Source organism: Oncorhynchus keta, chromosome 24 (assembly GCF_023373465.1).
Source record: "Oncorhynchus keta strain PuntledgeMale-10-30-2019 chromosome 24, Oket_V2, whole genome shotgun sequence".
Lineage (NCBI taxonomy): Eukaryota > Metazoa > Chordata > Actinopteri > Salmoniformes > Salmonidae > Oncorhynchus > Oncorhynchus keta.
Window position 1 is genome coordinate 14,245,100 of NC_068444.1, and position 27,004 is coordinate 14,272,103.

Below are 27,004 nucleotides of genomic sequence, written 5' to 3' on the forward strand. Positions count from 1 at the left end.
ATGTATCAAATATAGCCCTTTATTTATAATGGTACAGTTCAGTTGTATTTTACCTGAATTGTGTATATTGTATGTGGACTATTGTCTCTAACAGTTTTTTCTTAGGGAAAACTTAATCCGTTAAATTAGGTAATACTATTATTGATCACATTTTAACACGATTTCTAATTATAATTTCCTCATCAAAATGATTGTAATTGTTTTTCTCAAAATGTGCTGCTGTTTTACAGCGAGACTGGCTGTCTGATTGTTGTCTGAATATAAGAATGTCCGTAAATCCGCGGAACTGTTCTGCGCTAGGCTACGTCAGAAATCGTGCCCAGCCAAAACACAACAAACCAAGCCACGCTGTCCACTGCCAAACCAGTGGCTGCTGCGGGCGCCCACGAATACTGACCCGGAATCAGTTCAAGCAGCCGTCATCGGTCATCCTATCCCTTCCTACAGGGTTAAAATCCCTAACACTGATCTCTCATCAGGGCTAGCGTTTTCTCCAGCTCAGACCGAACAAGGCTTGGCAAGCAGCGGTAGTCACACCCCTCTCTTGTATCAAATGGGTATTTAGGGTTTTTGACTGACGTTTGCAGCGACTACTACCGATTCAAGGCTGCCCTAGCAACCCGCTGGATGAGCCAACCAAAACGGCGCAAGGCTTGACCCTCTGCGGCTACTGGAGACATGCCTGCTTGGAGAGAGGAAACGACAGACATCCGAGAGAGCTGCGGAACAGCGTGGCTGGCGACCCAAAAGCAGGACTATAAAAAAATGACACTTCTGGTACTTTAAAGGCACGGTAGCGTGAATGAAGGATTTATGGGTAAAGAAGATTTGAGCACAGGAACAGGTTCGGCGTGAGCGGCAAGCTTTGATGTTACAGTGGATTACACTGCAGATGTAGGCTCATTTTTATACATTTTTAATTACATTGTGTTGTCACTTTCGTTGACCAAATTGACACTTGTAGCTTTCATTCAAGCTTCTATTTTGGAGACTTTGTGAGTTACCAGATATTATTTTTGAATCGTAATATAAACAATCGAAGAACACCACATTCAATTTGACTCTCTTCTTTGCTCCTTTGATTCGTGCGTCACACAGCTCAAATCTCGAGTTGGAGGAGAAACGGAAGAAGTGATCGAACAGTCGTGTACACGGTGTTCCATGATGGAACATAATCATTCTTCACCGTGAGGATGAACCACAGAACCAGCCCCGCCAAGGCTTACGATTTTCTGCTCAAGTTTCTCCTGGTCGGGGACAGCGATGTGGGAAAGGGGGAGATACTTGCGAGCCTCGAGGACGGAGCCAGCGAGTCTCCATATGGCTACAACATGGGTGAGTGTCCAGTTTACAACAGTGTAAATACAAAGAAACCAACAATACATTTTAATTTCAAACATTTTATTTATAGAAAATGTTTAATTAACATTACTTCTACGCCGTGCTTCTACATATGCTTTGCTTGCTGTTTGTGGTTTTAGGCTGGGTTTCTGTACAGCACTTTGTGACATCAGCTGATGTAAGAAGGGCTTTATAAATACTTCTGATTGATTTGATGTTATGATCACCACGAATCGAAATATTGAAAGGAAAATATATTGATTGCGCAACACAAACCAGTGATCACACGCAGTCCATTTTATGCACAACTCGTTATGGCTGGTACAGTACATGTCATCTGAGCCCAGAAAAGCGCAGTGGTCGTCATTCCTTAGCTAGCCAGTGCACATTCTTTAAGTTAAATGCGGTTATATTTGTGATTAGTGGACTATAAGACCATGGCTGGGCATGTCATCTTGGACGTCTGCGGGTTAGTGTGTCCCAAATGGTGCACTACTTCTGTGGTGCACTATTATAGTGCACTACTTTCTGACTAGGGCCCATATTACTCTGGTCAAAAGTAGTGCCCTATTTAGGGAATATGGTGCCATTTCGGACCAGAGTATGGATGATCATCACGGAACGACAAGACATATTATGGCCTTTGATGATGTCACCCACCAGTGTCAGAGCTTGACAGTCTTCTAGGGGGGAAAAACAATATGTTTTATTACTGGAGATATTACTGGAGATATTGACTGACTTGTTGCACTCTGTCATAAGAGGTTGACTGTAATATTACAGTCATCTGTCAGAGAACTGGTCCCCCCCCCCAGCTCTCTCTCTCTCTGTCCCCATCTCTCTGCCCATCTCTCTCTCGCTCTCTCTCCCCATCTCTCTCTCTCTCTCTCCCCATCTCTCTCTCTCTCTCCCCACCCCCCATCTCTCTTGCTCTCTCGATCTCTCTAATATCCCTTATCCGCATCCCTATATAAGAAATCCACACGATAACAATGTAACGCATGTGCCATAGTGTACCTTGTACTTGAACATAAAAGGAGTGTAATGAAATCTTGGCCATATGTCTCACCACCCATTGATTTTCACACTGCATAACTTGAGTGTGCTACCCTAAAGGTGGTAGGTAGATGTTGATTTCGGGCATGTCTGAGCTTGTTTCTTCAACCGTGGGAAAAGTCTCTCTCTCTAGCGTTGGTTCGAAGGCACGTTCAAGCTTGTTTCTTCAACCGTGGGAAAACTCTCTCTCTCTCTAGCGTTGGTTCGAAGGCACGTTCAAGCTTGTTTCTTCAACCGTGGGAAAACTCTCTCTCTCTAGCGTTGGTTCGAAGGCACGTTCAAGCTTGTTTCTTCAACCGTGGGAAAACTCTCTCTCTCTAGCGTTGGTTCGAAGGCACGTTCAAGCTTGTTTCTTCAACCGTGGGAAAAGTCTCTCCAGTGTTGGTCGAAAGCAGCTCAGACATCAGACAGCTATTCAGGAAAAGCCCACACCAATGCTTTCCAATAAGTCAATACCTCCAGTACTGCCCGAGCCACAGTTTTTCCACAGCAATCATCATACACACTGCAAGAAGAATGCTGAGGGGAAACAGAAGAGCTACGGCAGGGCATGACACAATAATTAGGTTGTGAGCATAAATGCGTATTTCTGTTCTCTGTAAGTAAAAAAACAAAACAATAAAGTGCATCTTATGTTTGTGTATATAATACAGACTTGCTCATCCTGGATATACAGATAGCTGACTCTGCCCAGGATTTGGTTGACATGATAATGAGGTATATGAGAGCAGAGAGTACCTCAGGGACTGACTCTTCTAGTTCCAGGCCTGGGGAGAGAGTACCTCAGGGACTGACTCTTCTAGTTCCAGGCCTGGGGAGAGAGTACCTCAGCGACTGACTCTTCTAGTTCCAGGCCTGGGGAGAGAGTACCTCAGGGACTGACTCTTCTAGTTCCAGGCCTGGGGAGAGAGTACCTCAGGGACTGACTCTTCTAGTTCCAGGCCTGGGGAGAGAGTACCTCAGGAAGAATGTTGGGTAGGTTACTTTCTAAGTGTAATTTGTTAGGTTCTAGTTACCTGATACATTTTAATTAGGAAAGTAACTTTTGGATTACCCAAACTCCATAAAGTAATCTGATTACTTTTAGACTATGTTTCCCTTAAGAGGCATTAGAAAAATACAAACATTTAAATTGAATGACATCTATATCTAAGATAAATCAATGTTAGAGTTGATAAGAGCGTCTGCTAAATGACTTAAATGTCAATGTAAATGTACATAGCTGGCCATAAATTTGTTGCGTTTTACTTTATGCGTTGGTTATGTAGGTTATGTAGGCTTCATTGCTTTGCACTACATATAATAAGAATAATAGGATTAGACTGTCTTTACATTAAAAACCAGTCTGTCAGATGTCCAGTCATTCCAATTAATTTCATAGGCCTACCCCTTGTTCTAAAAGTATAGGACTTGGAAATATAGATGAGCCAAATTGTTTTACCGGAGCATAACCCCAAAAACTATGGACTTATTAGCTTACTCTGTTGTTTATGACTTTGTTGTCCTGGAGGACTGATTGGGCTTATTGCTTCCAGTTGAAAAGGAAATGCTGCTCTCATGGAATGGAATCCTTTTCGTTTCAGCACTACCGAAATGTGCTATTTGCATGTTAAAATGTATGCCATATGCTGCATTTGCTATAGACCTAATGTTTACGTTTTTGTTCGGGACACTTTTTGATAACTCGATAGTTTGCAGCTTTTTTAAGTCTTATCAAAAGTGTACGAGTTTTAGCATGTGTCTGTAAGGCCTATCAATATTTTTGTGGAATCAGCACAAATTCGATTGAGCAATAAAAGCCCCACTATACCACAGTGGAGTTTAGAAGGGAGGAACTACCTCAAACTTTTATTCCATAGGCTGGGATCCGCATCATGCAGCTGTTGCAAGGGCGCATTTTTCGCAGTTTGACGTTTCTTGGCATGAGTCTCGTCCTGGAGCCAGAACTGAGCGGTTTCCACTAGATGGGAAAGCTGCAAAGTCAACATTTTATGTATTGTAAAAATGTATGAAAACAAAAAGGATCTTTTTGGTCTTAATTTATGGTAACGGTTAGGAATTATGGTTAGCAGTGTGGTTAGGTTTAAAATTCTGTTTTATGACTTTGTGGCTGTGCCAGCTAGTGACCACCCACTGGGCGCACCACGTCATTTAAACATGGATAATATTTGGTTGAGACGTTGATCGATGAGATTACAACCTATATTCACCCACACAAAAAGACAGCCAAACGTTAGTTGAATTACCAGAGTGTTCAACCATATAAAAGCACTACCAAATTCCAATGGAAAAAAACAATGCCAGAATTTTGGTTTAGTTGTCACAACATGTCTAATAACTTTGCTTTCCACCATTTAAAAGCACAGCAATGTTGAAAATGTTAATAGAATGTCAGATATTTGGTTTATTTATTCAACAGATTGTGTTATAACTTTATCTGACAGCAGAACCAAATGACCTGGATTACAGTTGAGATTACATTAAAACTACATGGTGCAAGTGATCAATGCCGTTGGAGATTCTGTACAGATTATCACAGTCCTGTGGCGACCTATTCATGCTATCTTGAACATGCACACTTTAAATGATTATATAAGATGTTATTTATATATATCATATTATATATATATTAGTTACGAGTAACCTCAATGTGGGCATGTATGTTTTATTCAATTATGGTTGAATGTTACATTAGTTTGTAAAATGGCCTTAAACTTCAGGCAATTTACTGGATTACAAAAGTAATATTGTGTTTGGTTGACAACGCAACCAAATATCAACATTCAACTGAAATGTATTTATTGTTTGGATAGTTCCATCTGAGCCACTGGTTTAATCCCATTTTTTAACTTTTATTTTAGGTTGAGTTGGAGATATGAATCCTTCACGTGCTTCTACACCTGCATTGCTTGCTGTTTGGGGTTTTAGGCTGGGTTTCTGTTCAGCACTTTGAGATATCAACTGATGTACGAAGGGCTATATAAATAAAATTTGATTGATTGATTGTTAATAAGACATTTATTGTACTTCAAAAATGATATTGAATTGTGTTTGGTTGTCAACACAACCAAAGGTGAACATTTGAAGGAGTTGTATCTTCTGCCTGGAAAGTTCCAGCAGAAGCAGATGCTGCTACCACCATGCTTCACTAGTCCCTCAGTCCCTGCCACTGAACAACATCCCCACAACATGATGCTGCTACCACCGTGCTTCACCGTAGGGATGGTGCCACCACTATGCTTCACTAGTCCCTCAGTCCCTGCCGCTGAACAACATCCCCACAACATGATGCTGCTACCACCATGCTTCACTAGTCCCTCAGTCCCTGCCACTGAACAACATCCCCACAACATGATGCTGCTACCACCGTGCTTCACCGTAGGGATGGTGCCACCACCATGCTTCACTAGTCCCTCAGTCCCTGCCGCTGAACAACATCCCCACAACATGATGCTGCTACCACCATGCTTCACTAGTCCCTCAGTCCCTGCCACTGAACAACATCCCCACAACATGATGCTGCTACCACCGTGCTTCACCGTAGGGATGGTGCCACCACCATGCTTCACTAGTCCCTCAGTCCCTGCCGCTGAACAACATCCCCACAACATGATGCTGCTACCACCATGCTTCACTAGTCCCTCAGTCCCTGCCGCTGAACAACATCCCCACAACATGATGCTGCTACCACCATGCTTCACTAGTCCCTCAGTCCCTGCCACTGAACAACATCCCCACAACATGATGCTGCTACCACCGTGCTTCACCGTAGGGATGATGTCAGGTTATCTCCAGACATGACGCTTGGTTTCATCAGACCGGATAATATTTATTCTCATGGTCTGAGAGTCTTTTTAGGTGGCTTTTGGCAAACTCCAAGCAGGATGTCATGTGCCTTTTACTGAGGAGTGGCTTCCGTCTGGCCACTCTACCATAAAGCCTGATTGGTGGAGTGCTGCAGAGATGGTTGTCCCATCGCCACAGAGGAACTCTAGAGCTCTAGTCATAGTGACCATCGGGTTCTTGGTCATCTCCCTGACCAAGGCCCTTCTCCCAAGATTGCTCAGTTTGGCTGGGCGTCCAGCTCCAGGAAGAATCTTCGTAGTTCCAAATTCTTCCATTTTAGAATGATGAAGGCCACTGTTCATGGGGACCTTCAATGCTGCAGAATTGTTTTGGTACCCATCGCCAGATCTGTGCTCGACACAATCCTGTCTCGGAGCTCTACATACAATTCCTTTGACCTTATGGCTTGGTTTTTGCTATGACATGCACTGTCAACTGGGGAAGCTTTCATAGACAGTTGTGTGCCTTTCCAAATCATGTCCAATCAATTGAATTTACCATAGGGGGACTCCAATTAAATTGTAGAAACATCTCAAGGATGATCAATGGAAACAGGATGCACTTGAGCTCAATTTCAGGTCTCATAGCAAAGGGTCTGAATACTTATGTAAATGAGGTATTTCTGTTTTCTATTTTTAAATTTGGTATTTCTAAAAACCTGTTTTCACTTTGTCATTATGGGGTATTGTGTGTGTGTGTGTGTGTGTGTGTGTGTCGCTGAGGATTATTATTTGGTTTATCCATTTTAAAATAAGGCTGTAATATAACAACATTTGGAATAAGTCAAGGGGTCTGAATACTTTCCGAAGGCACAACACAACCAAAAGTATGTGGACACCAGCTCTTCGAACATCTCATTCCAAAGTTGGTCCCCTCTTTGCTGCTATAACAGCCTTCACTTCTCTGGGAAGGCTGTTCACTAGATGTTGGAACATTGCTGCAGGGACTTGCTTCCATTCAGCCACAACAGCATTAGTGAGGTCGGGCACTGATGTTCAGCGTTTAGGCCTGGCTCGCAGTCGGCGTTCCAATTCATTCCAAAGGTGTTTGATGGGGTTGAGGCTCTGTGCAGCCCAGTCAAGTTCTTCCACACCGATCTCGACAAACAAGATCTTAATTCCCTTGTGCACAAAGCGAGGTCTATAATCATGATGAAACAGGAAAGAGCCTTCCCCAAACTGTTGCCACAAAGTTTGAATCACAGAATCGGCTAGAATGTCATTGTATGTTGTAGCATCAAGATTTCCCTTCACTGGAACTAAGGGGCCTGAACCATTTAAACCAGACCCAAACCATTATTCCTCCTCCACCGAACTTTACTGTTGGCACAATGCATTGTGGCAGGTAGCGTTCTTCTGGCATCCACCAAACCCATACTCGTCGGTTGGACTGCCAGATGGTGAATCATGAGTCCAGAGAACGCGCTTCCACTGCTCCAGAGTCCAATGGCAGTGAGCTTTACACCACTCCAGCCGACGCTTGGCATTGCGCATGGTGATCTTAGGCTTGTGTGCAGCTGCTCGGCCATGGAAACCCATTTCATGAAGCTACAGAGGAACAGTTTTTGTGCGGACGTTGCTTCCAGAGACAGTTCGGAACTCTGCAGTGAGCGTTGCAACTGATGACAGACGATTTGTACGCGCTTCAGCACTTGGCAGTCACGTTCTGTGAGCTTGTGTGGCCTACCACTTTGCGGCTGAGCCGTTGTTGCTCCTAGACGTTTCCACTTCACAAAAAAGGCACTTACAGTTGACCGGGGCAGCTCTAGCAGGGAAGAAATTTGACACTGACTTGTTGGAAAGGTGGCATCGTATGATGGTGCCACGTTGAATATCACTGAGCTCATCAGTAAGGCCGTTCTACTGCCAATGTTTGCCTACGGAGGTTGCATGGCTCTGTGCTCGATTTTTATACATCTGTCGACAACAGGTGTGGCTGAAATAGACGAATCCTTAATTTAAAAGTAATCCTAGAAGTAATCATCTAGTTGTTAAAAAGTATCTGTAATCTGATTTTACAATATTTTTTCTGGTACTTTTTTTGTGTAATCCGTTACTTCCCAACCCTGCTCATGGGATAGCACAGGAAAGAGCAGACCTCTCTGGTAACCTCTTTGTTCTCTTTCGGGTCTGACTGCTACACAGTCTTCTATTACAACTTATCTATTAGATATTGTGGGAAACCACTAGGTACGTTTATGATTTGGTAGCTTTGATGCTAGGTCTATTAGTGAACATGTATTGTGTAATAAGTGAATTTGTCCAAATATATGTATGATATATTCAAATGAGGGGACTAGATACATAAAATAATTTACTTTCTAAATGGTAAAACAGATCTGCATAAAAATACCCTCAAATGAAATCCAATGGAATGAGGGTAGTCAAGTGAATGTTGAAAAGATGTTAACAATGAGAAAAAGAGGGAGAGATAATAGGGTGGGAGAGGAATAGAGACACAGGGACAGAGATAATAGGGCGAGAGAGGAATAGCGACAGAGAGACAGAGATAATAGGGCGAGAGAGGAATAGAGACAGGGACAGAGATAATAGGGTGAGAGAGGAATAGCGACAGAGAGACAGAGATAATAGGGCGAGAGAGGAATAGCGACAGAGAGACAGAGATAATAGGGCGAGAGAGGAATAGAGACACAGGGACAGAGATAATGGGGCGAGAGAGGAATAGAGACAGGGACAGAGATAATAGGGTGAGAGAGGAATAGCGACACAGGGACAGAGATAATAGGGCGAGAGAGGAATAGAGACAGAGGGACAGGGACAGAGATAATAGGGCGAGAGAGGAATAGAGACACAGGGACAGGGACAGAGATAATAGGGTGAGAGAGGAATAGCGACAGAGAGACAGAGATAATAGGGCGAGAGAGGAATAGAGACAGAGGGACAGGGACAGAGATAATAGGGCGTGAGAGGAATAGAGACAGAGGGACAGAGATAATAGGGCGAGAGAGGAATAGAGACAGAGGGACAGAGATAATAGGGCGAGAGAGGAATAGAGACAGAGGGACAGGGACAGAGATAATAGGGCGAGAGAGGAATAGATACAGGGACAGAGATAATAGGGTGTGAGAGGAATAGAGACAGAGGGACAGAGATAATAGGGCGAGAGAGGAATAGAGACAGAGGGACAGGGACAGAGATAATAGGGCGAGAGAGGAATAGATACAGGGACAGAGATAATAGGGTGAGAGAGGAATAGATACAGAGGGACAGGGACAGAGATAATAGGGCGAGAGAGGAATAGAGACAGAGGGACGGGGAGATGATGGGAGAGTCCGTTGTCACTACTACTAATTTGCTGGGAATATTCTAGAAGCTTGTAACGCCTCCATGATGTCTATTAACAGTACTGTCTGGTTGAGAGTTCACAACCCACTGTGACTATTTAAACCTACCCAAACTAGAAAACGTGGACAGGTGGCAGCATTCGCGCAAAACTGAAAGCAAGAACCACCGCATTAACCATGTCAAAGTGACTGGGAATAAGGACGAATACAAACAGTGTAGTTATTCCCTCCATAAGGCAGTCAAACAGGAAAACGGTCAGTATAGAGACAAAGTGGAGTCGCGGCTCAAACACGAGACGTATGTGGCAGTGTCTACAGACAATCACGGGCTACGAAGGCAAAACCAGTCACGTCACGGATACCGACGTCTTGCTTCTGGACAAGCACCTTCTTCACCCACTTCGAGGATAACACAGTGCCACCGACGTGGCCTGCTACAAGGACTGTGGACTCTCCTTCTCCATGGCCAACGTGGCCTGCTACAAGGACTGTGGCCTCTCCTTCTCCATGGCCTGCTACAAGGACTGTGGACTCTCCTTCTCCATGGCCGACGTGGCCTGCTACAAGGACTGTGGCCTCTCCTTCTCCATGGCCGACGTGGCCTGCTACAAGGACTGTGGCCTCTCCTTCTCCATGGCCAACGTGGCCTGCTACAAGGACTGTGGCCTCTCCTTCTCCATGGCCTGCTACAAGGACTGTGGGCTCTCCTTCTCCGTGGCCTGCTACAAGGACTGTGGCCTCTCCTTCTTCTCCATGGCCGACGTGGCCTGCTACAAGGACTGTGGCCTCTCCTTCTCCATGGCCTGCTACAAGGACTGTGGGCTCTCCTTCTCCGTGGCCTGCTACAAGGACTGTGGCCTCTCCTTCTCCATGGCCGACGTGGCCTGCTACAAGGACTGTGGGCTCTCCTTCTCCATGGCCGACGTGGCCTGCTACAAGGACTGTGGCCTCTCCTTCTCCATGGCCGACGTGGCCTGCTACAAGGACTGTGGCCTCTCCTTCTCCATGGCCGACGTGGCCTGCTACAAGGACTGTGGGCTCTCCTTCTCCATGGCCGACGTGGCCTGCTACAAGGACTGTGGGCTCTCCTTCTCCATGGCCTGCTACAAGGACTGTGGGCTCTCCTTCTCCATGGCCGACGTGGCCTGCTACAAGGACTGTGGGCTCTCCTTCTCCATGGCCGACGTGGCCTGCTACAAGGACTGTGGCCTCTCCTTCTCCATGGCCGACGTGGCCTGCTACAAGGACTGTGGCCTCTCCTTCTCCATGGCCGACGTGGCCTGCTACAAGGACTGTGGGCTCTCCTTCTCCATGGCCGACGTGGCCTGCTACAAGGACTGTGGGCTCTCCTTCTCCATGGCCGACGTGGCCTGCTACAAGGACTGTGGGCTCTCCTTCTCCATGGCCGACGTGGCCTGCTACAAGGACTGTGGCCTCTCCTTCTCCATGGCCGACGTGAGTAACACATTTTAAGAGTGTTAACCCTCACAAGGCTGCCAGCCCAGACGACATCCCTAGCCGCGTCCTCAGAGCTTGTACAGACCAGTTGGCTGGAGTGTTTATGGACATATTCAATCTCTCCCTATCTAAGTCTGCTGTCTCCACATGCTTCAAGATGTCAACTATTGTTCCTGTACCCAAGAAAGCAAAGGTAACTGAACTAAATGACTATCGCCCCGTAGCACTCACTTCTGTCATCATGAAGTGCTTTGAGAGGCTAGTTAAGGATCATATTACCTCTACCTTACCTGACACCCTAGACACACTTCAATTTGCTTACCACCCCAATAGATCCACAGACGATGCCATCGCACTGCCCACTGCCCTTTCCCATCTGGATAAGAGGAATGAATACCTAATGTAAGATTGCTGTTCATTAACTATAGCTCAGCATTCAACACCCAGAGGGTGGTGGTGTCTGCCCAATGTATCACCGGAGGCAAACTACCTGCCCTCCAGGACACCTACAGCACCCGATGTCGCAGGAAGGACAAAAAAATCATCAAGGACATCAACCACCTGAGCGAGGTCAGTACAGGTGCATCAAAGCTGGGACCGAAAAGCTGTTTTTCAGTCTCTATCTCAAGGCCATCAGACTGTTAAATATCCATCACTAGCTGGCTTCCACCCGGTTACTCAACCCTGCACCTTAGAGGATGCTGCCCTATAAACATAGACATGGAATCACTGGCCACTTTAATAATGGAACACTAATCACTTTAATAATGTTTACATACTGCTTTACTCATCTCATATGTGTAGACTGTTTTCTATTCTACTGTATTTAAGTTGATGCCACCCCCGACAGTGCTCAGTCTAATATTTATACATTTATAAATTTCATTCTTCTAGATTTGTGTGTATTGTTGTGAATTCTTAGATATTACTGTACAGTTGGTGCTACAGTAGGAACACAAGCATTTTGCTACACCTGCAATAACATCTGCTAAATATGTGTATGTGACCAATACAATTTGATTTGATTTCCAGACAGCCTTCCCCATTCCTCTGGTTGGGGAGCTTCTCCAGGGTGAAATGAGTCTGTCATAGCCTGCCCTAAACAGAGAGGATATACATCCTATCTGAGTCTGTAATAGCCTGCCCTAAACAGAGAGGATATACATCCTATCTGAGTCTGTCATAGCCTGCCCTAAACAGAGAGGATATACATCCTATCTGAGTCTGTCATAGCCTGCCCTAAACAGAGAGGATATACATCCTATCTGAGTCTGTCATAGCCTGCCCTAAACAGAGAGTGTATACATCCTATCTGAGTCTGTCATAGCCTGCCCTAAACAGAGAGGATATACATCCTATCTGAGTCTGTCATAGCCTGCCCTAAACAGAGAGGGTATACATCCTATCTGAGTCGGTCATAGCCTGCCCTAAACAGAGAGGATATACATCCTGAGTCTGTCATAGCCTGCCCTAAACAGAGAGGATATACATCCTGAGTCGGTCATAGCCTGCCCTAAACAGAGAGGATATACATCCTGAGTCGGTCATAGCCTGCCCTAAACAGAGAGTGTATACATCCTGAGTCGGTCATAGCCTGCCCTAAACAGAGAGGATATACATCCTATCTGAGTCTGTCATAGCCTGCCCTAAACAGAGAGGATATACATCCTGAGTCGGTCATAGCCTGCCCTAAACAGAGAGTGTATACATCCTGAGTCGGTCATAGCCTGCCCTAAACAGAGAGGATATACATCCTATCTGAGTCTGTCATAGCCTGCCCTAAACAGAGAGGGTATACATCCTATCTGAGTCTGTCATAGCCTGCCCTAAACAGAGAGGGTATACATCCTGAGTCTGTCATAGCCTGCCCTAAACAGAGAGGGTATACATCCTATCTGAGTCTGTCATAGCCTGCCCTAAACAGAGAGGGTATACATCCTATCTGAGTCTGTCATAGCCTGCCCTAAACAGAGAGGGTATACATCCTATCTGAGTCTGTCATAGCCTGCCCTAAACAGAGAGGGTATACATCCTAACTGAGTCTGTAAACAGAGAGGGTATACATAGCCTGCCCTAAACAGAGAGGGTATACATCCTAACTGAGTCTGTCATAGCCTGCCCTAAACAGAGAGGGTATACATCCTATCTGAGTCTGTCATAGCCTGCCCTAAACAGAGAGGGTATACATCCTAACTGAGTCTGTCATAGCCTGCCCTAAACAGAGAGGGTATACATCCTAACTGAGTCTGTCATAGCCTGCCCTAAACAGAGAGGGTATACATCCTAACTGAGTCTGTCATAGCCTGCCCTAAACAGAGAGGGTATACATCCTAACTGAGTCTGTCATAGCCTGCCCTAAACAGAGAGGGTATACATCCTGAGTCTGTCATAGCCTGCCCTAAACAGAGAGGTATACATCCTGAGTCTGTCATAGCCTGCCCTAAACAGAGAGTGTATACATCCTGAGTCTGTCATAGCCTGCCCTAAACAGAGAGTGTATACATCCTAACTGAGTCTGTCATAGCCTGCCCTAAACAGAGAGGTATACATCCTAGTCTGTCTGTCATAGCCTGCCCTAAACAGAGAGGGTATACATCCTATCTGAGTCTGTCATAGCCTGCCCTAAACAGAGAGTGTATACATCCTATCTGAGTCTGTCATAGCCTGCCCTAAACAGAGAGGGTATACATCCTATCTGAGTCTGTCATAGCCTGCCCTAAACAGAGAGTGTATACATCCTATCTGAGTCTGTCATAGCCTGCCCTAAACAGAGAGGGTATACATCCTATCTGAAACAGTCCTGGTCATAGCCTGCCCTAAACAGAGAGGATATACATCCTATCTGAGTCTGTCATAGCCTGCCCTAAACAGAGAGTGTATACATCCTATCTGAGTCGGTCATAGCCTGCCCTAAACAGAGAGTGTATACATCCTGAGTCGGTCATAGCCTGCCCTAAACAGAGAGGATATACATCCTATCTGAGTCTGTCATAGCCTGCCCTAAACAGAGAGTGTATACATCCTATCTGAGTCTGTCATAGCCTGCCCTAAACAGAGAGTGTATACATCCTATCTGAGTCGGTCATAGCCTGCCCTAAACAGAGAGTGTATACATCCTGAGTCGGTCATAGCCTGCCCTAAACAGAGAGTGTATACATCCTATCTGAGTCTGTCATAGCCTGCCCTAAACAGAGAGTGTATACATCCTATCTGAGTCTGTAATAGCCTGCCCTAAACAGAGAGGGTATACATCCTATCTGAGTCTGTCATAGCCTGCCCTAAACAGAGAGGGTATACATCCTATCTGAGTCTGTCATAGCCTGCCCTAAACAGAGAGTGTATACATCCTATCTGAGTCTGTCATAGCCTGCCCTAAACAGAGAGGGTATACATCCTATCTGAGTCTGTCATAGCCTGCCCTAAACAGAGAGGGTATACACCCTAACTGAGTCTGTAATAGCCTGCCCTAAACAGAGAGGATATACATCCTGAGTCTGTCATAGCCTGCCCTAAACAGAGAGTGTATACATCCTATCTGAATCTGTCATAGCCTGCCCTAAACAGAGAGGGTATACATCCTATCTGAGTCTGTCATAGCCTGCCCTAAACAGAGAGGATATACATCCTATCTGAGTCTGTCATAGCCTGCCCTAAACAGAGAGGATATACATCCTATCTGAGTCTGTCATAGCCTGCCCTAAACAGAGAGGGTATACATCCTATCTGAGTCTGTCATAGCCTGCCCTAAACAGAGAGGGTATACATCCTATCTGAGTCTGTCATAGCCTGCCCTAAACAGAGAGGGTATACATCCTATCTGAGTCTGTCATAGCCTGCCCTAAACAGAGAGTGTATACATCCTAAACAGAGAGGGTCTGAGTCTGTCATAGCCTGCCCTAAACAGAGAGATATACATCCTGCCTGCCCTAAACAGAGAGTGTATACATCCTATCTGAGTCTGTCATAGCCTGCCCTAAACAGAGAGTGTATACATCCTATCATCCTGAGTCTGTCATAGCCTGCCCTAAACAGAGAGTGTATACATCCTATCTGAGTCTGTCATAGCCTGCCCTAAACAGAGAGGATATACATCCTATCTGAGTCTGTCATAGCCTGCCCTAAACAGAGAGGATATACATCCTATCTGCCTGCCCTAAACAGTCTGTCATAGCCTGCCCTAAACAGAGAGGGGATACATCCTATCTGAGTCTGGTCATAGCCTGCCCTAAACAGAGAGTGTATACATCCTGAGTCGGTCATAGCCTGCCCTAAACAGAGAGTGTATACATCCTGAGTCTGTCATAGCCTGCCCTAAACAGAGAGGATATACATCCTGAGTCGGTCATAGCCTGCCCTAAACAGAGAGGGTATACACCCTAACTGAGTCTGTCATAGCCTGCCCTAAACAGAGAGGGTATACATCCTATCTGAGTCTGTCATAGCCTGCCCTAAACAGAGAGGGTATACATCCTATCTGAGTCTGTCATAGCCTGCCCTAAACAGAGAGGGTATACACCCTAACTGAGTCTGTAATAGCCTGCCCTAAACAGAGAGGGTATACATCCTGAGTCTGTCATAGCCTGCCCTAAACAGAGAGGGTATACATCCTAACTGAGTCTGTCATAGCCTGCCCTAAACAGAGAGGGTATACATCCTAACTGAGTCTGTCATAGCCTGCCCTAAACAGAGAGTGTATACATCCTGAGTCTGTCATAGCCTGCCCTAAACAGAGAGGGTATACATCCTATCTGAGTCGGTCATAGCCTGCCCTAAACAGAGAGTGTATACATCCTATCTGAGTCTGTCATAGCCTGCCCTAAACAGAGAGTGTATACATCCTATCTGAGTCTGTCATAGCCTGCCCTAAACAGAGAGTGTATACATCCTATCTGAGTCTGTCATAGCCTGCCCTAAACAGAGAGGGGATACATCCTGAGTCGGTCATAGCCTGCCCTAAACAGAGAGTGTATACATCCTATCTGAGTCTGTCATAGCCTGCCCTAAACAGAGAGTGTATACATCCTATCTGAGTCTGTCATAGCCTGCCCTAAACAGAGAGTGTATACATCCTATCTGAGTCGGTCATAGCCTGCCCTAAACAGAGAGTGTATACATCCTGAGTCGGTCATAGCCTGCCCTAAACAGAGAGTGTATACATCCTGAGTCGGTCATAGCCTGCCCTAAACAGAGAGGGTATACATCCTGAGTCTGTCATAGCCTGCCCTAAACAGAGAGGGTATACATCCTATCTGAGTCTGTCATAGCCTGCCCTAAACAGAGAGTGTATACATCCTATCTGAGTCTGTCATAGCCTGCCCTAAACAGAGAGGGTATACATCCTATCTGAGTCTGTCATAGCCTGCCCTAAACAGAGAGAGTGTATACATCCTACATCCTGAGTCTGTCATAGCCTGCCCTAAACAGAGAGTGTATACATCCTATCTGAGTCTGTCATAGCCTGCCCTAAACAGAGAGTGTATACATCCTATCTGAGTCTGTCATAGCCTGCCCTAAACAGAGAGTGTATACATCCTATCTGAGTCTGTCATAGCCTGCCCTAAACAGAGAGGGTCTGTCATACATCCTAAACTGAGTCTGTCATAGCCTGCCCTAAACAGAGAGGGTATACATCCTGAGTCTGTCATAGCCTGCCCTAAACAGAGAGGGTATACATCCTATCTGAGTCTGTCATAGCCTGCCCTAAACAGAGAGTGTATACATCCTATCTGAGTCTGTCATAGCCTGCCCTAAACAGAGAGGGTATACATCCTATCTGAGTCTGTCATAGCCTGCCCTAAACAGAGAGGGTATACATCCTATCTGAGTCTGTCATAGCCTGCCCTAAACAGAGAGGGTATACATCCTATCTGAGTCTGTCATAGCCTGCCCTAAACAGAGAGGGTATACATCCTATCTGAGTCTGTCATAGCCTGCCCTAAACAGAGAGGATATACATCCTATCTGAGTCTGTCATAGCCTGCCCTAAACAGAGAGGGTATACATCCTATCTGAGTCTGTCATAGCCTGCCCTAAACAGAGAGGGTATACATCCTATCTGAGTCTGTCATAGCCTGCCCTAAACAGAGAGGGGATACATCCTATCTGAGTCTGTCATAGCCTGCCCTAAACAGAGAGGGTATACATCCTATCTGAGTCTGTCATAGCCTGCCCTAAACAGAGAGGATATACATCCTGAGTCGGTCATAGCCTGCCCTAAACAGAGAGGGTATACATCCTGAGTCGGTCATAGCCTGCCCTAAACAGAGAGGGTATACATCCTGAGTCGGTCATAGCCTGCCCTAAACAGAGAGTGTATACATCCTGAGTCGGTCATAGCCTGCCCTAAACAGAGAGTGTATACATCCTATCTGAGTCTGTCATAGCCTGCCCTAAACAGAGAGGATATACATCCTGAGTCTGTCATAGCCTGCCTGCCCTAAACAGAGAGGGATACATCATATCTGAGTCTGTCATAGCCTGCCCTAAACAGAGAGGGTATACATCCTGAGTCTGTCATAGCCTGCCCTAAACAGAGAGAGTATACATCCTGAGTCTGTCATAGCCTGCCCTAAACAGAGAGTGTATACATCCTATCTGAGTCTGTCATAGCCTGCCCTAAACAGAGAGGATATACATCCTATCTGAGTCTGTCATAGCCTGCCCCCTAAACAGAGAGGGTATACATCAGAGAGGGTATATCTGAGTCTGTCATAGCCTGCCCTAAACAGAGAGTGTATACATCCTGAGTCTGTCATAGCCTGCCCTAAACAGAGAGTGTATACATCCTGAGTCTGTCATAGCCTGCCCTAAACAGAGAGTGTATACATCCTGAGTCTGTCATAGCCTGCCCTAAACAGAGAGTGTATACATCCTGAGTCTGTCATAGCCTGCCCTAAACAGAGAGTGTATACATCCTGAGTCTGTCATAGCCTGCCCTAAATAGCCTGCCCTAAACAGAGAGTGTATACATCCTATCTGAGTCTGTCATAGCCTGCCCTAAACAGAGAGGATATACATCCTATCTGAGTCTGTCATAGCCTGCCCTAAACAGAGAGTGTATACATCCTATCTGAGTCGGTCATAGCCTGCCCTAAACAGAGAGGATATACATCCTATCTGAGTCTGTCATAGCCTGCTCTAAACAGAGAGTGTATACATCCTATCTGAGTCTGTCATAAACAGAGAGTGTATACATCCTGAGTCTGTCATAGCCTGCCCTAAACAGAGAGTGTATACATCCTGAGTCTGTCATAGCCTGCCCTAAACAGAGAGTGTATACATCCTGAGTCTGTCATAGCCTGCCCTAAACAGAGAGTGTATACATCCTGAGTCTGTCATAGTCCCTAAACAGAGAGTCCTGATAGCCTGCCCTAAACAGAGAGGTATACATCCTGAGTCTGTCATAGCCTGCCCTAAACAGAGAGTGTATACATCCTGAGTCTGTCATAGCCTGAGTCAGAGTCATAGCATCCTATCTGAGTCTAGCCTGCCCTAAACAGAGAGTGTATACATCCTATCTGAGTCATCCTATCTGGTCATAGCCTGCCCTAAACAGAGAGTGTATACATCCTATCTGAGTCTGTCATAGCCTGCCCTAAACAGAGAGTGTATACATCCTATCTGAGTCGGTCATAGCCTGCCCTAAACAGAGAGTGTATACATCCTGAGTCTGTCATAGCCTGCCCTAAACAGAGAGGGTGTATACATCCTGAGTCTGTCATAGCCTGCCCTAAACAGAGAGTGTATACATCCTGAGTCTGTCATAGCCTGCCCTAAACAGAGAGGGAGTCTGTCATACAAACAGAGAGGGATATACCTGAGTCGGTCATAGCCTGCCCTAAACAGAGAGTGTATACACCTAAACAGAGAGGGTATACATCCTGAGTCTGTCATAGCCTGCCCTAAACAGAGAGTGTATACATCCTGAGTCTGGTCATAGCCTGCCCTAAACAGAGAGGGTATACATCCTGAGTCTGTCATAGCCTGCCCTAAACAGAGAGTATACATCCTGAGTCTGTCATAGCCTGCCCTAAACAGAGAGTGTATACATCCTGAGTCTGTCATAGCCTGCCCTAAACAGAGAGGGTATACATCCTGAGTCTGTCATAGCCTGCCCTAAACAGAGAGTGTATACATCCTAACTGAGTCTGTCATAGCCTGCCCTAAACAGCATCCTGCTGTCATAGCCTGCCCTAAACAGAGAGGATATACATCCTGAGTCTGTCATAGCCTGCCCTAAACAGAGAGGGTATACATCCTAACTGAGTCTGTCATAGCCTGCCCTAAACAGAGAGGGTATACATCCTGAGTCTGTCATAGCCTGCCCTAAACAGAGAGGTATACATCCTGAGTCTGTCATCCTGCTGTCATAGCCTGCCCTAAACAGAGAGGGTATACACCCTAACTGAGTCTGTAATAGCCTGCCCTAAACAGAGAGGATATACATCTTGAGTCTGTCATAGCCTGCCCTAAACAGAGAGGGTATACACCCTAACTGAGTCTGTAATAGCCTGCCCTAAACAGAGAGGGTATACATCCTATCTGAATCTGTCATAGCCTGCCCTAAACAGAGAGGGTATACACCCTAACTGAGTCTGTAATAGCCTGCCCTAAACAGAGAGGGTATACATCCTGAATCTGTCATAGCCTGCCCTAAACAGAGAGTGTATACATCCTATCTGAGTCTGTCATAGCTGCCCTAAACAGAGTATACATCCTGAGTCTGTCATAGCCTGCCCTAAACAGAGAGTGTATACATCCTGAGTCTGGTCATAGCCTGCCCTAAACAGAGAGGGTATACATCCTGAGTCTGTCATAGCCTGCCCTAAACAGAGAGGGAGAGTATACATCCTGAGTCTGTCAGAGAGGGTATACATCCTGAGTCTGTCATAGCCTGCCCTAAACAGAGAGGGTATACATCCTAAACAGAGTATACATCCTGAGTCTGGTCATAGCCTGCCCTAAACAGAGAGTGTATACATCCTGAGTCTGGTCATAGCCTGCCCTAAACAGAGAGGGTATACATCCTGAGTCTGTCATAGCCTGCCCTAAACAGAGAGGGTATACATCCTGAGTCTGTCATAGCCTGCCCTAAACAGAGAGTGTATACATCCTGAGTCTGTCATAGCCTGCCCTAAACAGAGAGGGTATACATCCTGAGTCTGTCATAGCCTGCCCTAAACAGAGAGGGTATACATCCTATCTGAGTCTGTCATAGCCTGCCCTAAACAGAGAGTGTATACATCCTATCTGAGTCTGTCATCCTGAGCCATAGCCCCTAAACAGAGAGGGTATACATCCTATCTGAGTCTGTCATAGCCTGCCCTAAACAGAGAGGGTATACATCCTATCTGAGTCTGTCATAGCCTGCCCTAAACAGAGAGGTCTGTATAGCATCAGAGAGGGTATACATCCTGAGTCTGTCATAGCCTGCCCTAAACAGAGAGTGTATACATCCCGAGTCTGTCATAGCCTGCCCTAAACAGAGAGGGTATACATCCTGAGTCTGTCATAGCCTGCCCTAAACAGAGAGTGTATACATCCTGAGTCTGTCATAGCCTGCCCTAAACAGAGAGTGTATACATCCTGAGTCTGTCATAGCCTGCCCTAAACAGAGAGTGTATACATCCTGAGTCTGTCATAGCCTGCCCTAAACAGAGAGTGTATACATCCTGAGTCTGTCATAGCCTGCCCTAAACAGAGAGTGTATACATCCTGAGTCTGTCATAGCCTGCCCTAAACAGAGAGTGTATACATCCTATCTGAGTCTGTCATAGCCTGCCCTAAACAGAGAGGGTATACATCCTATCTGAGTCTGTCATAGCCTGCCCTAAACAGAGAGGTATACATCCTATCTGAGTCTGGTCATAGCCTGCCCTAAACAGAGAGGATATACATCCTATCTGAGTCTGTCATAGCCTGCCCTAAACAGAGAGGGTATACATCCTATCTGAGTCTGTCATAGCCTGCCCTAAACAGAGAGTGTATACATCCTGAGTCTGTCATAGCCTGCCCTAAACAGAGAGTGTATACATCCTGAGTCTGTCATAGCCTGCCCTAAACAGAGAGGGTATACATCCTGAGTCTGTCATAGCCTGCCCTAAACAGAGAGGGTATACATCCTATCTGAGTCTGTCATAGCCTGCCCTAAACAGAGAGTGTATACATCCTGAGTCTGTCATAGCCTGCCCTAAACAGAGAGGGTATACATCCTGAGTCTGTCATAGCCTGCCCTAAACAGAGAGGGTATACATCCTGAGTCTGTCATAGCCTGCCCTAAACAGAGAGTGTATACATCCTGAGTCTGTCATAGCCTGCCCTAAACAGAGAGGGTATACATCCTATCTGAGTCTGTCATAGCCTGCCCTAAACAGAGAGGGTATACATCCTATCTGAGTCTGTCATAGCCTGCCCTAAACAGAGAGTGTATACATCCTATCTGAGTCTGTCATAGCCTGCCCTAAACAGAGAGGGTATACATCCTATCTGTCAGTCTGTCATAGCCTGTGCCCTAAACAGAGAGGTATACATCCTAACTGAGTCTGTCATAGCCTGCCTAAACAGAGAGTGTATACATCCTGAGTCTGTCATAGCCTGCCCTAAACAGAGAGGTATACAGTCCTAACTGAGTCTGTCATAGCCTGCCCTAAACAGAGAGTGTATACATCCTGAGTCGGTCATAGCCTGCCCTAAACAGAGAGGGTATACATCCTGAGTCTGTCATAGCCTGCCCTAAACAGAGAGGATATACATCCTGAGTCTGTCATAGCCTGCCCTAAACAGAGAGGGTATACATCCTGAGTCTGTCATAGCCTGCCCTAAACAGAGAGGGTATACATCCTGAGTCTGTCATAGCCTGCCCTAAACAGAGAGGGTATACATCCTGAGTCTGTCATAGCCTGCCCTAAACAGAGAGGGTATACATCCTGAGTCGGTCATAGCCTGCCCTAAACAGAGAGGGTATACATCCTGAGTCTGTCATAGCCTGCCCTAAACAGAGAGTGTATACATCCTGAGTCTGTCATAGCCTGCCCTAAACAGAGAGGGTATACATCCTGAGTCTGTCATAGCCTGCCCTAAACAGAGAGGGTATACATCCTGAGTCTGTCATAGCCTGCCCTAAACAGAGAGGGTATACATCCTGAGTCTGTCATAGCCTGCCCTAAACAGAGAGTGTATACATCCTGAGTCTGTCATAGCCTGCCCTAAACAGAGAGGGTATACATCCTGAGTCTGTCATAGCCTGCCCTAAACAGAGAGGGTATACATCCTGAGTCTGTCATAGCCTGCCCTAAACAGAGAGGGTATACATCCTGAGTCTGTCATAGCCTGCCCTAAACAGAGAGTGTATACATCCTGAGTCTGTCATAGCCTGCCCTAAACAGAGAGGGTATACATCCTGAGTCTGTCATAGCCTGCCCTAAACAGAGAGGGTATACATCCTGAGTCTGTCATAGCCTGCCCTAAACAGAGAGTGTATACATCCTGAGTCTGTCATAGCCTGCCCTAAACAGAGAGTGTATACATCCTATCTGTCATAGTCAGGTCATAGCCTGCCCTAAACAGAGAGGATATACATCCTGAGTCTGTCATAGCCTGCCCTAAACAGAGAGGTATACATCCTGAGTCTGTCATAGCCTGCCCTAAACAGAGAGTGTATACATCCTATCTGAGTCTGTCATAGCCTGCCCTAAACAGAGAGTGTATACATCCTGAGTCTGTCATAGCCTGCCCTAAACAGAGAGTGTATACATCCTGAGTCTGTCATAGCCTGCCCTAAACAGAGAGTGTATACATCCTAACTGAGTCTGTCATAGCCTGCCCTAAACAGAGAGGTATACATCCTGAGTCTGTCATAGCCTGCCCTAAACAGAGAGGGTATACATCCTGAGTCTGTCATAGCCTGCCCTAAACAGAGAGGGTATACATTGAGTCGGTCATAGCCTCCCCTATACACAGAGTGTATACATCCTGAGTCTGTCATAGCCTGCCCTAAACAGAGAGGGTATACATCCTGAGTCTGTCATAGCCTGCCCTAAACAGAGAGGGTATACATCCTGAGTCTGTCATAGCCTGCCCTAAACAGAGAGGATATACATCCTGAGTCTGTCATAGCCTGCCCTAAACAGAGAGGTATACATCCTGAGTCTGTCATAGCCTGCCCTAAAGAGAGAGTCTGTATACATCCTGAGTCTGTCATAGCCTGCCCTAAACAGAGAGGGTATACATCCTGAGTCATAGCCTGCCCTAAACAGAGTCCTGTCTGTCATAGCCTGCCCTAAACAGAGAGGGTATACATCCTGAGTCTGTCATAGCCTGCCCTAAACAGAGAGGATATACATCCTGAGTCGGTCATAGCCTGCCCTAAACAGAGAGTGTATACATCCTGAGTCTGTCATAGCCTGCCCTAAACAGAGAGGATATACATCCTGAGTCTGTCATAGCTTTTAAACAGAGAGGATATACATCCTGAGTCTGTCATAGCCTGCCCTAAACAGAGAGGATATACATCCTGAGTCGGTCATAGCCTGCCCTAAACAGAGAGTGTATACATCCTGAGTCTGTCATAGCCTGCCCTAAACAGAGAGGATATACATCCTATCTCAGGACTTTACAGAGGGTCATAAAGTTTTAAAGAATATTCATATTTTTTTTACAAACCCAAGAGCTCGTTGCGTTCATTGCATTCCGAATTCCATTCTGTGAGCGGTGAGGCAGACTACCAACACACAGTGGATCAGGAGACTGTCCATTATGTAAGAACAACAACCTGGGAGATGGAGAAAGTGTTTTACAGTGACTGTGTCCCAAATGGCAGGGCTCTGGCCAAAAGTAGTGCACTGTGTTCTTGTTTTTCTTCAATATTGTGTTTTCTTTTCTGCTCTGCGACATTCAGAATGTGTCACTCTATTTAGACACCTCCTGAGGGAGACTTCCCAACATGCAATGCTAAGCACTTTGGAGATTCATGGAAGGTGTCATGGGGTATAAATGTAAAACATCATCATCATTAACAACAGTGTTTGTTTTTATTTTGTTTGACTGATTCCTAGAGGGAGCTGTATAAAAGGCAGTTAGTGTGGATCCCAAATGGGACCCTATTTCCTATGAGTCTTGTTCAAAAGTCGTGCACCATATAGTGGATAGGGATCTATTTGGGACGCAAACAGGGTTTTCCTCAGAGGACCTTAGTTAGCTGCTAATTACCTCATTTTCTCTCTCTAGTGTTTATTTCCTAATGTTCTCATTACAACAACTCCGTCGTCATCTGGAGGGAGTCAAAGGTCGGCGTGAAGTCATTCCTTTATTCCCGTGGGAAGTGTGTGTGTGTGTGTGTGTGTGTGTGTGTGTCCGCACATGCGACATTGTGTTGTGCTTGTGAAAACAGAAATATTTGACAGGTTTTCCTGATTATACTATAATCAGAGTAGTGGCAGTTATCAACTTAATCTTCTGGAGAATCCAATAAGGTACACATGGCAAGCTCCCTCGGAAGAATTTTAGATGACATTTTGGTAAACCTATTACCTGAGGTATACCAATTAAGAGACAAATAAATGCTTTCCAAACATATTTTGAGGTTTGTCTCTACATTGCTACTTTAAGATGAACTTCTGTCTGACTGTTGCTGCTTCAATGACGCGCATTGGACAAAACCCACACGCTGAAGAATGTGTCTCCGGGTGTTCTGCTTCTCTTGCACTACCAGGGACATCTGCTGTATGTTTTTGGACACTACCATTTTTCCTGGTCGTATTGACATGGTTTGTTGAGTGTGGCCCTGCTTGGTTTTTGCTGGTATCACAGGATATGATGAATCTGATGTGTGTTTTATATAGGAACCACAGTTTCCTCCACCTCCCGGCTGGTTTGGCTTGTTTTAAACACCATGGAACAGAGGTTGTGTCCCACATGGCACCCTATTCCCTATATAGTGCACTATTTTCTACCGGAGCACTATGGGCCCTGGTCAAACGTAGTGCACTGTATAGGGAATAGGGCACCATTTAGGATGCAGGCAGTGTTCCCCCTTCAGTGCTCTGGCCAATCATTTCTGTTGCCGTTAGGCTACTAAATGTGGAATCAACAGGATCCAACGGTCATCTCAGTTTGGGATCAGTTCTACTGAAATGAAGGGAGAGTGGAAGAATTTCTGTGGTCAGCAGGTCTCCATAGCCAGAGAAAGATGTTTCAGTCCCAAATCATACCCTATAGGGCTCTCGTCAAAAATAGTGTACTGTGTAGGGAACAGCGTACCATTTGGGATGCGCACAGAGAGTGAGCTGGGCGGTCTGGGTGAGATGTTGGTTGAGTTGGAGCGCTCGCAGGGGAATGACCACAGACTCCAGAAGCGGTAGAACAGTTGGAACACACAGTGGAATGACCACAGACTCCAGAAGCAGTGGAACAGTTGGAACACACAGTGGAATGACCACAGACTCCAGAAGCAGTGGAACAGTTGGAACACAGACAGGGGAATGGCCACAGACTCCAGAAGCAGTGGAACAGTTGGAACACAGACAGGGGAATGACCACAGACTCTAGAAGCAGTAGAACAGTTGGAACACAGACAGGGGAATGACCACAGACTCCAGAAGCAGTGGAACAGTTGGAACACAGACAGTGGAATGACCACAGACTCCAGAAGCAGTAGAACAGTTGGAACACAGACAGGGGAATGACCACAGACTCTAGAAGCAGTAGAACAGTTGGAACACAGACAGGGGAATGACCACAGAATCTAGAAGCAGTAGAACAGTTGGAACACACAGTGGAATGACCACAGACTCCAGAAGCAGTGGAACAGTTGGAACACAGACAGGGGAATGACCACAGACTCCAGAAGCAGTAGAACAGTTGGAACACAGACAGGGGAATGACCACAGACTCCAGAAGCAGTGGAACAGTTGGAACACAGACAGTGGAATGACCACAGACTCCAGAAGCAGTCAGTTGGAACACAGAAGGGGAATGACAGACTGAAGAACAGTTGGAACACAGACAGGGGAATGACCACAGACTCTAGAAGCAGTGGAACAGTTGGAACACAGACAGGGGAATGACCACAGACTCCAGAAGCAGTGGAACAGTTGGAACACAGACAGTGGAATGACCACAGACTCCAGAAGCAGTGGAACAGTTGGAACACAGACAGGGGAATGACCACAGACTCCAGAAGCAGTGGAACAGTTGGAACACAGACAGGGGAATGACCACAGACTCCAGAAGCAGTGGAACAGTTGGAACACAGACAGGGGAATGACCACAGACTCCAGAAGCAGTGGAACAGTTGGAACACAGACAGGGGAATGACCACAGACTCCAGAAGCAGTGGAACAGTTGGAACACAGACAGGGGAATGACCACAGACTCCAGAAGCAGTGGAACAGTTGGAACACAGACAGGGGAATGACCACAGACTCCAGAAGCAGTAGAACAGTTGGAACACAGACAGGGGAATGAAGGGTTATTTTGAGAAAAACCCAAAGCCTAGCACCTACAGCCTTACACACAAAACACTGTGGAGAGGCGACGTTATGTCTGTTGACATGCATCATCAGAGGTCAAATAGGGGGTGCTTATATTTGTACAAGTGCACTCCCTGAGAGAGTGGGGTCACGGCCAGTGATCAGCCATTATTGACAGCGACCCTGGTGCCTTGCTCAAGCTCATATCTGCACATTTTTCAGCTAGTTAGCTTGGTGATTCGAACTAGAAACCTTTCGGTTAGTGGCCCAACACTTTAAATCGCTAGGGTGACCTGCTGCCCTAGCACCCTGTGTTGCCTGGCAGACCTGGTCTCACACACACCACACAGTATACTTTCCGTGTAAAAAGAAATGCTCTCTCTATATAAGGTCCCATAGTTGAGCCAAGCCATGAGGTCGAAGGAATTGTCCCTAGAGCTCCGAGACAGGATTGTGTCGAGGCACAGATCTGGGGAAGGGTACCAAAACATTTCAGCAGCATTGAAGGTCCTGAAGAACACTGTGGCCTCCA

At 46.0% G+C, this 27,004-nt stretch overlaps 1 protein-coding gene across 1 annotated transcript in view; it reads left to right on the forward strand.

Moving 5' to 3' along the window:
- Positions 1–595: 595 nt before the first annotated feature.
- The window catches only part of LOC118402716 (ras-related protein Rab-40B-like), a 47,938-nt gene continuing 21,529 nt past the window's right edge, over positions 596–27,004 (forward strand). Inside the window, exons 1-2 of the mRNA XM_052477783.1 lie at positions 596–894; positions 1,099–1,335. Of these exons, the coding sequence (XP_052333743.1) occupies positions 1,194–1,335 (142 nt within the window). The 5' untranslated portion in view covers positions 596–894; positions 1,099–1,193. The remainder of the gene's footprint in view (positions 895–1,098; positions 1,336–27,004) is intronic.